General features: G+C 42.2%; 1 protein-coding gene across 4 annotated transcripts in view; it reads left to right on the forward strand.

Moving 5' to 3' along the window:
• The window catches only part of GARNL3 (GTPase activating Rap/RanGAP domain like 3), a 166,335-nt gene that overhangs the window by 63,409 nt on the left and 86,947 nt on the right, over positions 1-15,979 (forward strand). For all 4 annotated transcript variants that reach the window (XM_018055802.1, XM_018055804.1, XM_013967919.2 and 1 more), the window contains one exon: positions 15,691-15,765. In XM_018055802.1, coding sequence (XP_017911291.1) covers positions 15,691-15,765 — 75 coding nt within the window. The remainder of the gene's footprint in view (positions 1-15,690; positions 15,766-15,979) is intronic.

Genomic DNA, 15,979 nt, shown 5'->3' on the forward strand with positions numbered 1-15,979 from the left:
TGGTGGCCAGAGATGTGGATGATAAGTCTGAGCCCAAATCCAGGACCCTGCTGGACCCAGCCAACATTTATCATCCTTGTTGGAGACTCTCCTAACCGATTTAGGTACTCTGACATGCACCCTGGTGCTCAGCACTCTAGCTACCCAACCTCCCAAGTCTTTTTCCCGCCCCTTTGCACAGGTATAATAGGATGAAGGAAAGAATGGGAGGAAGAGAACATCCCCTCTGACCTGTCCCTGCAGGCAGTGGAAGTGACCAAGAGTCACCAGGAGAAGGGATCCAGTCAGGGGATGGCTCCTTCCACCCATGTTCAGGCATCATCTCCCCACCTTTTTTTGATGCAGACATTTTGAATCTCTTTCTTCCCTTCTGAGTATTTCTAAGTCAGATGTGTGTCTGTGTGTGTATGTGTGTATACATGTCTGATTTGCATATGCAGATGGTCTGCTTGACCAGTATTGGTAGTTTTTAAAATCTGCTTATGTTGGAAATCATTTCTTAAAGGTCCTATACATCTTCTAGAATAAGTTGCATTATAGCAGGACTTCCCTTACAAATAGCTGTGAAAAGAAGAGAGGTGAAAAGCAAAGGAGAAAAGGAAAGATATAAGCATCTGAATGCAGTGTTCCAAAGAATAGCAAGAAGAGATAAGAAAGCCTTCTTCAGTGATCAATGCAAAGAAATAGAGGAAAACAACAGAATGGGAATGACTAGAGATCTCTTCAAGAAAATGAGAGATACCAAGGGAACATTTCATGCAAAGATGGGCTCAATAAAGGACAGAAATGCTATGGATCTAACAGAAGGAGAAGATATTAAGAAGAGGTGGCAAGAATACACAAAAGAACTGTACAAAAAAGATCTTCACGACCCAGATAATCATGATGGTGTGATCACTAATCTAGAGCCGGACATCCTGGAATGTGAAGTCAAGTGGGCCTTGGAAAGCATCGCTACAAACAAAGCTAGTGGAGGTGATGGAACTCCAGTTGAGCTGTTTCAAATCCTGAAAGATGATGCTGTGAAAGTGCTGCACTCAATATGCCAGCAAATTTGGAAAACTCAGCAATGGTCACAGGACTAGAAAAGGTCAGTTTTCATTCCAATCCCAAAGAAAGGCAATGCCAAAGAATACTCAAACTACCGCACGATTGCACTCATCTCACATGCTAGTAAGGTGAAGTCGCTCAGTCGTGTCCGACTCTTTGCAACTCTGTGGACTGTAACCTACTAGGCTTCTCCATCCATGGGATTCTCCAGGCAAGAATACTGGAGTGGATTGCCATTTCCTTCTCCAGGGGATCTTCCCAACCCAGGGATCGAACCTAGGTCTCCCACATTGGAGGCAGATGCTTTAACCTCTGAGCCACCAATGCTCAAAATTCTCCAAGCCTGGCTTCAGCAATACGTGAACCGTGAACTTCCTGATATTCAAGCTGGTTTTAGAAAAGGCAGAGGAACCAGAGATCAAATTGCCAACATCCACTGGATCATGGAAAAAGCAAGAGAGTTCCAGAAAAAGATCTATTTCTGCTTTATTGACTATGCCAAAGCCTTTGATTGTGTGGATCACAATAAACTGTGGAAAATTCTTCAAGAGATGGGAATACCAGACCACCTAACCTGCCTCTTGAGAAATCTGTATGCAGGTCAGGAAGCAGCAGTTAGAACTGGACATGGAACAACAGACTGGTTCCAAATAGGAAAAGGAGTACGTCAAGGCTGTATATTGTCACCCTGCTTATTTAACTTCTATGCAGAGTACATCATGAGAAACGCTGGACTGGAAGAAACACAAGCTGGAATCAAGATTGCCGGGAGAAATATCAATCACCTCAGATATGCAGATGACACCACCCTTATGGCAGAAAGTGAAGAGGAACTAAAAAGCCTCTTGATGAAAGTGAAAGTGGAGAGTGAAAAAGTTGGCTTAAAGCTCAACATTCAGAAAATGAAGATCATGCATCTGGTCCCATCATTTCATGGAAAACAGATGAGGAAACAGTGGAAACAGTGTCAGACTTTATTTTTGGGGGCTCCAAAATCACTGCAGATGGTGAGTGCAGCCATGAAACTAAAAGACGCTTACTCCTTGGAAGAAAAGTTATGACCAACCTAGATAGTATATTCAAAAGCAGAGACATTACTTTGCCGACCAAGGTCCATCTAGTCAAGGCTACGGTTTTTCCTGTGGTCATGTGTGGATGTTAGAGTTGGACTGTGAAGAAGGCTGAGTGCCGAAGAATTGATGCTTTTGAAGTGTGGTGTTGGAGAAGACTCTTGAGAGTCCCTTGGACTGCAAGGAGATCCAACCAGTGCATTCTGAAGGAGATCAACCCTGGGATTTCTTTGGAAGGAATGATGCTAAAGCTGAAACTCCAGTACTTTGGCTACCTCATGAGAAGAGTTGACTCATTGGAAAAGACTCTGATGCTGGGAGGGACTGGGGACAGGAGGAGAAGGGGACGACAGAGGATGAGATGGCTGGATGGCATCACGGACTCGATGGACGTGAGTCTGAGTGAACTCCGGGAGTTGGTGATGGACAGGGAGGCCTGGTGTGCTGCGATTCATGGGGTCGCAAAGAGTCGAACACAACTGAGCGACTGAACTGAACTGAACTGAGGACTTCCCTGGTGGTCCAGTGGTTAAGACTGTGCTCCCAATGCAAGGGGCCCAGTTCTATCCCTGATCAGGGAACTAGATGCCATATGCCACAGCTAGGAGTTTGCATGCCAAAACTGAAAAGATTCTGAGTGCCACAACTAAAACCCGTCATAGCCTAGCAAATAAATAAGTAAATATTTTAAAAATAAATAAATAAATTGCGTAATAACAACAAGACCTTCAGCTCCCCCAGGCAGAGTTATCTCTGCAGCATCTGACCTCCCCCTGTGCCCCGTACTTTCTTCTGTACTGTGGCATTTAACCAGGTTGTGTGTGATTTATCTGTTTATTTGTGTGTGTCTGTCTCTCCCACTAGGCTCTATGTTCCTCTAGGGCACAGATCATGTTGCATTTGTCTTTATAAATCCAGCAGTTAGTACAGGCCTGGGGAAATAGGTTCTCAATAATGTTGGAAGAGCGACAAACATTTAAACAGACTTTCCAAGAGTTTAAATGCCTCATTGAAATGTTTTAATCATACTAGCAATAATTAGGGCCTTTTATATTAATCATTACCATACTGTTATTAAAATACATGTTGTTATAACATGATTGAACACATCCTATGTCCAGACACTATTCTAGGATCATTCCATGTTTTATATTATTGAATTCTCTCCCCAAACCTAGAAGTGGCTACAGTCATTGTCTTCATTTTATTTTATTTTGTCCTCATTTTAGAAATAAGGAAAATGAAACTTAGAGAGGAAAAATCAAGTGATTTGCCCAAGGTCACGCAGCTAGTAAATGTGGAACTGAACCTGATAAGTTGGGTGCTAAAACCTACACTTGTAACCACTCGTGTCAAAGAAAGGAGTTGGCAATGGGGGATAGAAATCTGAAATCTTATTTTTAAAGATGTAACTTACATAACGGTTAAAAGATCTTTCCGTAGATTAAAATACTGTTTCTGCGACTTATATATACCTGAATGTCAAGTACCCAGGGCGTGATAAGCAGAAATCACAGGGAATCCTAGCACTTCTGTAGGTGTAGAAACAGACATCAGCCCAAATAAACAAAGCAATTCAGTGGAGAGGAGAAGAGCCTTATGTTTCTGAAAATTCATGTATTTGTATTAATTTAGGAAATATTCTCATCTAACTGCCTCTAATATTAAGCTAATAATACTTTTATTTATAGTACTTTATGAATACCACTTTATTCTTCCTGTTTTTATTTTTTTTTACGTTAATTAGTTGAATCATACAGATGGTTATAAGCGCTTGGAGATTACTTTTTTCCAGAAATAAAACATGTAAGACATTAAACACTGTTTAGTGTTCAATGAATCAATTTGGCTGAGATTGGAACAAAGCCTCTACTGCAGATACTAAATTATATGAATTTCCACCATTTTTTAGTGTACTCAAGTAGCTGGAGGTGATTCAGCCTGAGAAACTGAATTGATCTTGGTCACCCAGAGTTGCATCAAGGTCCAGCATGTCACACAGTCCTGTCCATTAGAACTTTCCATGACTGTGGAAATTTGTCATTTGCTCTGTCCAGTGTGGCCACCACCTGGGGCTGCTGACCACTTGAAATTTGGACAGTGCCACAGAGGAACTGGGTGGTTTTTACTTTATCTCAATTAATTTAAAATTAGATCTAAATGGGGCTAGTGGCCCAGTACTGGCCAGTGCAGGATCTCTAAAGGAATCCCTTGCAGGGCTGGGCAGAGCCTAACTGATGATTTGATTTGCTTTTTCCCCTTTCTCTCTCAGGCTCAGTGCTCCCCAGCACTGAGCCTTTGGTGTATGTGGTGTATGACCAGATTAGAGATGTTAGACAAAATAAAGTAAAATAACATAAAGAGCTTGTCTTTTCTTCTTAACATTACTGATGTTGAATATTTGTTAGGGGACTTCCCTGACCATCTAGTGGTTAAGACTTCATCTTCCAACACAGGGGGTGAGGGTTCAATCCCTGGTCAGAGAGCAATGACTTCACATCTTGTGGCCAAAAAAAAAAAATCTACAAACAAACCAAAACAGAAACAGTATTGTAAAACATTCAAAAAAATAGTCCACATTAAAAAAAAATACGTATATATGTATGTTAATACATTTCCCTGAACTTGTGTACCAAAACAAATAGAAAAGAACTCGGCTATTTGCTTCTTCTCTAGGGAAACTGCATTACTGTGAGTGAGGGTATGGCTGGTAGGTGAGGACAAGACCCTTCCCCTCCTCAAAGACTCTGAGCCAGGGCTGCCTCTTTGGGGCAGTGGTCTGACAACCTCTTCAGTTCTACAGTTATTAGTATATTCAGGTTTCTTTCTCTTTTTAAAATAATCTTCATTATGTATATTTTCCTAGAAATTTTCCATTTCACTGAAGTTTTTGGTAATATTTGCATAGTCTCATATGATATTCTCTCACATCTTTAAAAAAATCTCTTTTCTTTTTAGCAATTTTATTTATTATCAATCCATATATTTGTGTTTTTCTTTGCTTTTTACTTTATTGAAATATAGTTGATTTACATATTGTGTTAGTTTCAGGTGTACAGCAGAGTGATTCAGTTATGTGTATTCAGTTGAGTCGATCAGTCATATCCAACTATTTATGACCCCCATGGACTGCAGCACACCAGGCTTCCCTGTCCATCACCAACTCTTGGAGCCTATTCAAACTCATGTCCATCGAGTCGGTGATGCCATCCAACCACCTCATCCTCTGTTGTCCCCTTCTCCTCCCGCCTTCAATCATGCCCAGCATCAGGGTCTTTTCCAATGAGCTGGTTCTTTGCATCAGGTGGCTAAAGTATTGGAATTTCAGCTTCAACATTAGTCCTTCCAATGAATATTCAGGATTGATTTCCTTTAGGATTGACTAGTTGTATCCCCTACAGTCCAAGGGACTCTCAAGAGTCTTCTCTAATACCACAGTTCAAAAGCATCAATTCTTTGGCACTCAGCTTTCTTTATAGTCCAACTCTCACATCTGCACATGACCACTGGAAAAACCATAGCTTTGACTAGATGGACCTTTGTTGGTAAAGTAATGTCTTTGCTTTTTAATATTCTGTCTAAGTTGATCATAGCTTTTCTTCCAAGGAGCAAGCATCTTTTAATTTCATGGCTGCAGTCACCATCTGCAGTGATTTTGGAGCCAAAAAAAAAAAAAATGAAAGTCTCTCACTATTTCCCCATCTATCTACCATGAAGTGATGGACTGGATGCTATGATCTTACTTTTCTGAATGTTGAGTTTTAAGCCAAATTTTCATTCTTCTCTTTCACTTTCATCAAGAAGTCCTTTAGTTCTTCTTCGCTTTCTGCCATAAGGGTGGTGTCATCTGCATATCTGAGGTTTTTTATATTTCTCCCAGCAATCTTGATTCCAGCTTGTGATTCATCCAGCCTGGCATTTTGCCTGATGTACTCTGCATGTAAGTTAATAAGCAGGGTGACAATATACAGCTTTGACGTACTCTTTTCCCCATCTGGAGTCAGTTTGTTGTTCCATGTCCAGTCCTAACTGTTGCTTCCTGACCTGCATACAGATTTTTCAAGAGGCAGGCCAGGTGGTCTGGTATTCCCATCTCTTTCAGAATTTTCCACAGTTTGTTATGATCCACACAGTCAAAGGCTTTGGCAAAGTCAATAAAGCAGTAAATGTTTTCCCAGAACTCTCTTGCTTTTTTGATGATCCAGCGGATGTTGGCAATTTGATCTCTGGTTCCTCTGCCTTTTCCAAATCCAGCCTGAACATCTGGAAGTTCACAGTTCATGTACTGTTGAAGCCTGGCTTGAAGAATTCTGAGCATTACTTTGCTAGTGTGTGAGATGAGTTCAAATGTGTGGTAGTTTGAGCATTCTTTGGCATTGCCTTTCTTTGGGATTGGAATGAAAACTGACCTTTTCTAGTCCTGTGGCCACTGCTGAGTTTTGCAGATTTGCTGGCATACTGAGTGCAGCACTTTCACAGCATCACCTTTCAGGATTTGAAATAGCTCAACTGGAATTCCATCACCTCCATTAGCTTTGTTCATAGTGATGCTTCCTAAGGCCCACTGAACTTCGCATTCTAGGATGTCTGGCTCTAGAATGGTGAGTGGTCATCTGGGTCATGAAGATCTTTTTTGTACTGTTCTTCTGTGTATTCTTGCCACCTCTTCTTGATTTCTGCTTCTGTTAGGTCCATACCATTTCTGTCCTTTATTGTGCTCATCTTTACATGAAATATTCCCTTGACATTTCTAATTTTCTTGAAGAGATCTCTAATCTTTCCCATTCTGTTGTTTTCCTCTATTTTTTTGCATTGATCACTAAGGAAGGCTTTCTTATCTCTCCTTGCTATTCTTTGGAACTCTGCATTCAAATGGGTATATCTTCCTTTTCTCCTTTGCCTTTACCTTCTCTTCTTTTCTCAGCTATTTGTAAGGCCTCGTCAGACAACCATCTTGCCTTTTTTGCATTTCTTTTTCTTGGTGATGGAATTGATCACTGCCTCCTGTATAGTGTCATGAACCTCCATCCATAGTTCTTCAGGCACTCTGTCTATCAGATCTAGTCCCTTAAATCTATTTCTCATTTCCACTGTATAATCATAAGGGATTTGATTTAGGTCATACCTGAATGGTCTAGTGATTTTCTCTACTTTCTTCAATTTAAGTCTGAATTTGGCAATAAGGAGTTCATGATCTGAGCCACAGTCAGCTTCTGGTCTTGTTTTTGCTGACTATATAGAGCTTCTCCATCTTTGGCTGCAAAGAGTATAATCAGTCTGATTTCTATATTGACCATATATTGATGTCCATGTGTAGAGTCATCTCTTGTGTTGTTGGAAGAGGGTGTTTGCTATGACCAGTTTGTTCTCTTGGCAAAACTCTGTTAGCCTTTGACCTGCTTCGTTTTGTGCTCTGAGGCCAAATTTGCCTGTTACTCCAGATATCTCTTGACTTCCTACTTTTGCTTTCCAGTCCCCTATAATGAAGAGAACATCTTTTTTGGGTGTTCTAGATCTTGTAGGTCTTCATAGAAACATTCAACTTCAGCTTCTCCAGGATTACTGGTCGGGGCACAGACTTGGATAACTGTGATATTGAATGGTTTGCCTTGAAAACAAGCAGAGATTATTCTGTCATTTTTGAGATTACATCCAAGTTCTGCATTTTGGACTGTTTTGTTGACTATGATGGCTACTCCATTTCTTCTAAGGGATTCTTGCCCATAGTAGTAGACGTTATGGTCATCTGAGTCAAATTCACACATTGCAGTCCATTTTAGTTCACTGATTCCTAAAATGTTGATGTTCACTCTTGCCATCTCCTGTTTCACCACTTCCAATTTGCTTTGACTCATAGACCTAACATTTTATGTATATATATATATTTATGTATATATATATTTTTCATATTATTTTCCATTATAAATTGTTATAAGATTCTGAATATAGTTCCCTGTGCCATACAGTAAATGTTTGTTGTTTCTCTGTTTTATGTACAGTAGTGTGTATCTGTTAATCACAAAGTCTTAATTTACAAAGATATGGAATGCTTCACAAATTTGCATGTCATCCTTACTCAGGGGCCATGCTCATCTTCTCTGTACTGTTCCAGTTTTAGTATATGTGCTCCCAAAGTGAGCACTCTTTGCTTTTCAGGATCAGGCTTCCTGGCCTGATGTGTTTATTGATTCTACTGTCTTTCTAAATCTATAATTTCTGCTCTGATCTTTTATTGATTCCTTGCCCTTGTTTTCCCTGGGTGTATCTCATTGTTCTTTTTATATCTTCTAGAAGTTAATGCTTTAGTTTATTGTTTTTATTCTTTCTTGTTTAATAATGAAATCATTTAGAAATACGAATTTTCCTGTAAATACAACATCTCTCCCATTATCTGTTTTGATAGGTTCTGTTCTTATTGTTGATGTCTGCATAGTGTCCAATCTTAGTTTTCCTACTTGACCCAAGAGTTTTTTCAGATGTATGCTTTAAAATTTCCTTTCCGTATCCTTTTGACATTAATTTCTCATTTAGTTGCACTGTACTAAAAAATCATCTGTACAGTTTCTTTTGTCGAATTTATTCATGCTTGTTTTCTATCCAGTATTTGGTCAGTTTTTACAGCTTTAATAGATGGCCTTAAAAGGTATGTATTTTCTGTTTGTACCTTGATAAATTCTGTATATGTGTACTAAATCATGCTTATTGATTTTATTGTTTGATTTCTCTGTAATTTCTTACTAGTTTTGCTTTGACCTATCAGAGAAAAATATACTAAATCCCCTATTATAATTTTAGAAACTCCATCTATTTATAATAGTTTTATCTTAGAATAAAGGTCTATAATTATTATATTTGGGGAGTGAGTAGATCTCTTTACCCATGTACCATTACTTTTAAAATTTGATACTTTTCTCCTAAGTTCTACCTTCTGATTTTATTATTCTCTCACCATTTTCCTCCCAACTGACCATGAATACTTATTACTTTGCCTTTCTTTTTCACGATTTATTGTCTTATTGTATTTATTGTGTTGTTCCATTTTGTTACTTCTCCCAGAGAATTGGGTTTCATTTGTATTCCTAACCCTTGAGTCTTTTTCCCTTTACCAGGGAAGAGTAACCCACTGATATTTATTGTAGTGTCTGTGCTGTTCTCTCTAATGACCTCTAGAAGGAGTTTCTTTCTCCTTGTTATCCACGTCCTTATTTTACCCCTCTACCTCGTTCCATCCTTCAGGAGTGCAGGTCTGGATTGATCCAATAAAAAACATCTTACTGGTCACTGAACTGATCAGCAGAGCACTTGCAAAGGTCAGAGAAAGCTTGGGAATGTCCTTTTTGGACCTTTCTCCCAAAGAATAACAAAGAGCCAGATATATTCCTGTGTGAGGAGACTGGCCAGCTCCCTCCTCTCTGCTGGCCTCGGAGGGGCGAGACCTCAGACTGCCTGCCCTCTGCTTTGTTTCTGAACCTCTCAGGCTGTTCTGCAGCAAATAAAAGCATTCTCTAGTTGTGGTCTAGCTCACTAGTAAGGGACCACCAGAGAGTAGTTGGTCTAGGGAATGATTTAGTTAGTCTTGCATTGTCTACCCGAAGACCATCTTAATAACACCTGAGTCCGTTATTCCTTGCATTTTCCTCCCAGGTATGTTCTCTGTGCTTTTGCTAATCATTTTTTTCTGTTTATCTCAAACTGATATTCTAATTTACTTTTGGGAGGGCATTTTCTTCTCAGTGTCTAATTTTGAATTCACTGTAGTCCCTGTGAGATGTGGTTTCCATTTCCATATTCAGAAACTGTGCTTTACATCTGAAAGCTGATCACAGATCGTTTCATATTCATAGATCAAGTATCTTCCCAAATTATTACAATTAGCTATGGCCTCAAATTTCCTTTGCTTTTTGTAGTAAATATATTTTCTAGAACATTTGCTCATATACCTCAGATTTGTTTCCACATTTTAAATTATGGACTTGTCATAGGTTTAATTATTTTTTTCTTTGTTGTTCCTTGCTGGTTTAGAATGTCAAAATGCAGTTTAAAACAAGCATTTTTATCTGTCACATCCAGCCAGGCATTTTAAGTTGTCAGATGCCTCTGCCCCACATAGTCAGGCTTGGAATGAACCCTCTGTCTTCAGTGTGGTTGGAGGTCTCTCTGGTTTCAGCATTGAGGTTCAACCATGGAGAGGGAAAGAGCACATGGCAGGGAGCACTCCCTCTCTAAGGGGCTGGGATTCCTGCATGCCTCTGAGACTTTGACCCTCCTGCAAGTGGGGAGATGAAGTCAAATGGCCACCTTGAGGGAAATGTAGTCTAGCTGTGTGTCTGGCTACAATTCTGATACTGTGGAAGATGGTGAGAATGGATTTTGGTGGCAGCCAGGACTCTGTGCCTCGTGGAGAGACTAGGGGGAGGCGCCATGGTGGTGCAGTATTGGACATTTAGATGGGTTCTGGTAGATGTTGTGTCATTCCCAAGTCCAATCTCCTTCCAACAAATGGAAGAGTTCATAGATTTTTAAGTTTTAATTGTCTGGATCAGAGGCTTATCAGGAGTAACAGAAGGATAACTACTGAGGGAAACAGTTTCTCTGTCATATTAAATGGATTTATTTTTCCCCTGCAGTGTTATTTTTTTCAACCTCTCATTCACTAGAGCACTGTTCCCTTTCATGTCAGCTGCTGGACCAGTCCCCATCCGCACCAGCCTCTGCGGCACCCTCGGCTTTTTTTAGCCGACTGCCTGAGCCCGATGTGAGGTGGGGGATGGGTGGCAGGGTGGGGAGCTCTGGGGCTGCCATTCCATGTGCCAGAGAGAGTCACTTTCCCAGTGGGACTGGTAGGTCCCCTTCCCACCTGCTGCCCGAACACCTGCCCTCAGGGCAGATAAGCCTTGGCAGTGTGAGCTCAGCAGCAGCAGTCCGACCTGCTGAGCTGGACTGTTGCTACTCAGGCTGCCTTTCCCTTGCACACGGTGATTTGGTCTGTCCTTCCCTTTGGTCTTTCTTTCATGACAGACTGGGTAGAATCTCTTTGAAATCGCTTATGTGAGTAACCAACTTTCTTTGGTTTCCGGGATTGGAGGTAATCTTGCCACCAGTCTTCTATCCCTTTGATCATTTCCATAGGATCTGGCATTCATCTATTGATGGGTTTCCTGTGTAATAAATATTTAGTATCAGTACTGTGCCAGGCAATGAGCATAGCTCTGGGGATACAGTGGTGAGAAAATAGTCTTCCTGAGTTTCTCAGAGGGAGTGAGGAGAGACAGGCATGAATCTGGTAATGGCACAAGAGAACGTCAACCAGGACCTTGAGCACCCCTCTGAGCCTTACTGGGGGCATTTTTGCAGGCATTGAGGTCAGGGAAGGGGTCTGAGAAGTGGGGACTGTGGTGGAATTGAATGATGAGGAGTTCACGAGGGGAAGGTGGGAGAGGAAGACCTTCTAAGTGAGGGGTTCCCATGTATGTTCATCCTCTGGTGAGAAGGAAGGGGCTGCCAGGATGGAGCTGGGATCACAGGGCAATTAGATTTATAGATGCCAAAATCCCTGCTCTTTGGTGTGAAGTTTGGTTGGAGAAAAGTGATGCTAGGGGCTATTCAGGCCAGTTAGGAGGTGGTTGCAGTCACCCAAGGGAGAGATGACAGCAAGCTTATGGAGATGGTTGGTGGTAGGGAGAGTGACGGTGATAGAGTTAAACATGTTAGATGGAGGCGGAAGTTCAGGGTCTTCGAGAATTTTGTGATGATTGTTCAGAGAGAGCTGAATTCTTTCTAACCATCAAATCATTAAATATTTCCTCCCTTTCTTCTTCTTGAACCTTTCAGTCAAGATGAGCAATAAGCTTCTTGTTCTAATCTCAGCCAAGGAAAAGGTCATCATAGCCTGTGCCTGGCAGTGTCTGGAATATAGTCCACCACTCTTTACATTTGTTATGTGAATGAATGAGTGAATCAGTGAATGACGATCAGCCCTTCTCCCAAGCCTCTGAGTCCCTGATGAGACTCGCTGCTAGAGTGAGGAGTATGTCTACCAACCTCTAATGCAAGGATGTGTGTGTCACCCTCTCTCTTCATACACCAGTGGCAGATGTTAGTAATTGATTGCGGCTCTCTTCTCTTGCCAGGGCTTCCCTTGTGGCTCAGCTGGTAAAAAATCTGCCCACAATGCAGGAGACCTGGGTTCGAGAAGATCCCCTGGAGAAGGGAAAGGCTACCCACTCCAGTATTCTGCCCTGGAGAATTCCATGGACTGTATAGTCCATGGGGTTGCAAAGAGTCGGACATGACTGAGCGACTTTCACTTTCTCTTGCCAAATCCAGATGTGACCTCAGAATGTACAGAAAGCTGTTAAGCTCACTTACTGTTTATTACAGCAAAAGATTAAAATCAGCCAAGGAAACAAACACATGGGACAGAGCCTGGAGAGTTCCAAATGCAGGTCTTCTAGCTGTCCTCTCCCATGGTGTCACGGTCAGCATCACCACCTCCTGGCAACCGTGTGTGATGTACACGTGGAATAGTGACAGCCAGGGAAGCCCACCTCAGTCTTGGTATCCAGAGGTGGATCTGACACCGAGAGACCCAAAGCCCCCACCATACTTTCCCGTGTGGCTCAGTAGTCGCCAGGGAAACAGACACTCATGTAGGACGTTACCAGGGCTTAGAGATCACCTCCCAGGAGCCGAGAATAAAGGTCAGAACAAAGGTGTCACTCTCTTTTTTTAACAAAAAGTATTTATTTATCTGGCTATGTTGGGCCTTAGCTGCAGCACATGGGATCTTCATTGCAGCATGCGGAATCTTTCGTTGTGGCATATGGGCTTCTCTGTCTAGTTTTGGCCCTTGGATTCCTGGGTGCGCAGATCTGTACTTTGCAGCACCTGGGCTTAGTTGCCTCGCAGCATGTGGGATCTTAGTTCCCCAAGCAGGGATCAGACCTGAGTCTTCTGCATTGGAAGGTAGATTCTTAACCACTGGACCACCAGGGAAACCCCCAGACCTCTCTCTGGGCAAATTAAATTCTTTACTACAAAGCCTCTATTGCCCATTTTCAGTTTATCAACAGTGTAATGATCAGATGACATCAAAGCTAAACATATACATAAATCTTCTTCATGTTTGTTTTTAAAGTTATTTTGCAGGATATAGGTTAGGTATAAAAACTGTACCTTATTATGGACATTCCATGGAGGATGGTTAAGTAGGGTAGAGGTCAGGGGAGAACAGACTTCTGGAATCTGACTGCCTGTGTTCACATTGCCTGCCTGCTGCTCCTGCTAAGTCACTTCAGTCGTGTCCGACTCTGTGCGACCCCATAGACGGCAGCCCACCAGGCTCCCCCGTCCCTGGGATTCTCCAGGCAAGAATACTGGAGTGGGTTGCCATTTCCTTCTCCAATGCATGAAAGTGAAAAGCGAAAGTGAAGTCGTTCAGTCGTGTCCGACTCCTAGCGACCCCATGGACTGCAGCCCACCAGGCTCCTCTGTCCATGGGATTTGCCAGGCAAGAGTACTAGAGTACCATAGACTAAATGTAATCTTGCCTAGTTATTTTAACCTTCCTCTGCCTCAGCTTCCTCACTCACAAATGAGAATAATGACAGAATCTACTTTGTATTGTTCTATGAGACTCAAATATTAAGGCCAGAGGAATATATAGTACATAGAAGCTCTCAGTAAATAGTATATTCTATTATTTTTGTATTTGTCATGGGAAAAGTTTATCAGTCATTTTCAAACAGGTTTCCTTGAAAATAAGTGAAATTTTTCCATGTATTTTCACATCTTCATGTCTCTTAAATACAAGTTAGAATATGAGATAATCATTCTTAAGAAACCTTGTATCTTTTCACTGAGTGAGTCTTGCATCAGAGTGGTGAGAAGTGCCTCTCTGGGCAAGCATGTTCTAATGGGTCTGGGATATGGAAATCGTTGGCAGATCTTTGTTGCAAATTTGTGGGCAGATTTTAAAAGTTGAAAAAAAGACATGTCATTCTCCCAAGTTGCTACTGAGAAATTCAGACAGTTTAGGAGAAAGTAAGTTAAATCTTGAGTCAGTGATTTGTGGACTGATGCCCAAGACCTGATTTCCTCTTAACTCCTGGGCTTCCCCTATGACTCACTGGTAAAGAATCTGCCTGCAATGCAGGAGACACAGGAGACGCAGGTTCTAGCCTTAGTTGGGAAAAATCCCCTGGAGGAGGGCATGGCAACCCACTCCAGTATCCTTGCCTGGAGAAAATCCCATGGACCGAGGAGTCTGATGGGATACAGTCCATGGGGTCACAAAGAGTAGGACAGGACTAAAGCGACTGAACACAAGCACGTCTCTTTCTGGCTTCGAGCTCCTTGAATGAAGACTAATAGCTAGAATCACGTTCAGTTCAGCTCAGTTGCTCAGTCGTGTCCGACTCTTTGTGACCCCATGAATCGCAGCACACCAGGCCTCCCTGTCCGTCACCATCTCCCGGAGTTCACTCAGACTCACATCCATCGAGTCCGTGATGCCATCCAGCCATCTCATCCTCGGTCATCCCCTTCTTCTCCTGCCCCCAATTCCTCCCAGCATCAGAGTCTGTTCCAATGAGTCAACTCTTCGCATGACGTGGCCAAAGTACTGAAGTTTCAGCTTTAGCATCATTCCTTCCAAAGAAATCCCAGGGCTGATCAGAATGCACTGGTTAGATCTCCTTGCAGTCCAAGGGACCCTCAAGAGTCTTCTCCAACACCACAGTTCAAAAGCATCAATTCTTCGGCGCTCAGCCTTCTTCACAGTCCAACTCTCACATCCATACATGACCACAGGAAAAACCATAGCCTTGACTAGACGGACTTTAGTCAGCAAAGTAATGTCTCTGCTTTTGAATATACTATCCAGGTTGGTCATAACTTTTCTTCCAAGGAGTAAGCATCTTTCAATTTCATGGCTGCAGTCACCATCTGCAGTGATGGTGAAGTCTGACACTGTTTCCACTGTTTCCTCATCTATTTCCCATGAAGTGATGGGACCAGATGCCATGATCTTCATTTTCTGAATCACGTTGCTGGAGCTAAAATACAGTCTGCCTGCCTTGGAAAGGGCTAATTGGCCTTTTGGAAACTGTTTGAAACTGAATGAAGCACAAGAGCTGTCTGTGATGTCAGTAGAGCCTTGAGTTTCTGCCAGCCATTAATTGTTTTTTAGGCTTTCCTGTGAAGGCAGATGAACTTGAGACTTGGCTTTCGGTTTTGCCATCTGTGAGCTGCACTTGTCCGCCTATGATGCTTATTATGGTTGATTTTCAGGGAGCATCCTTTCAGTGCTTTTCCATGTTGGAATATGTTCAAACTTAGATTTGATGCTCTTACTGTCCACTCTCGTGGGCTAGGTGTTCCTCACTCTTCAGCTTCCTAAAGACTATGGGGCCACCTGTGTGGGAACGTGACTGACAGCTTCCAAGAGACCGTCAGTTTCCAGATTGGGCCCTCCAGCTCTCGCTGGATCTGACTTACTTCTAGGCAGATACAGACAGATGGAAGGGGCTTTGCAAGCAGCTTCCTAACTGAGTCCTCTTTTGTTCCCCAGCTTATTTCCAGTGATGCCGATGGAGCCATCCAAAGGGCCGGAAGGTTTCGAGTGGAAAACGGCTCTTCAGATGAGGTAAGGAGGCCTGTACATCACTGAGTACCTGATCATGGCACCTGAGATACGGCCGTGAGCAGCCTGTGATCCTCATTTCCACAGAAGACCTGCCTGAGGGGAGCCCAGGAAGGGTCAGTAGGGCTCTCCAGAGCTTTGCTGGAAGGGAAAGTACCATCATTCTTTATATGGAAGGTGTTATTAATAGGGTGAGGGTACCCTTTGAAAGATCTGT

Source organism: Capra hircus, chromosome 11 (genome assembly GCF_001704415.2).
Source record: "Capra hircus breed San Clemente chromosome 11, ASM170441v1, whole genome shotgun sequence".
Classification (NCBI taxonomy): Eukaryota; Metazoa; Chordata; class Mammalia; order Artiodactyla; family Bovidae; genus Capra; species Capra hircus.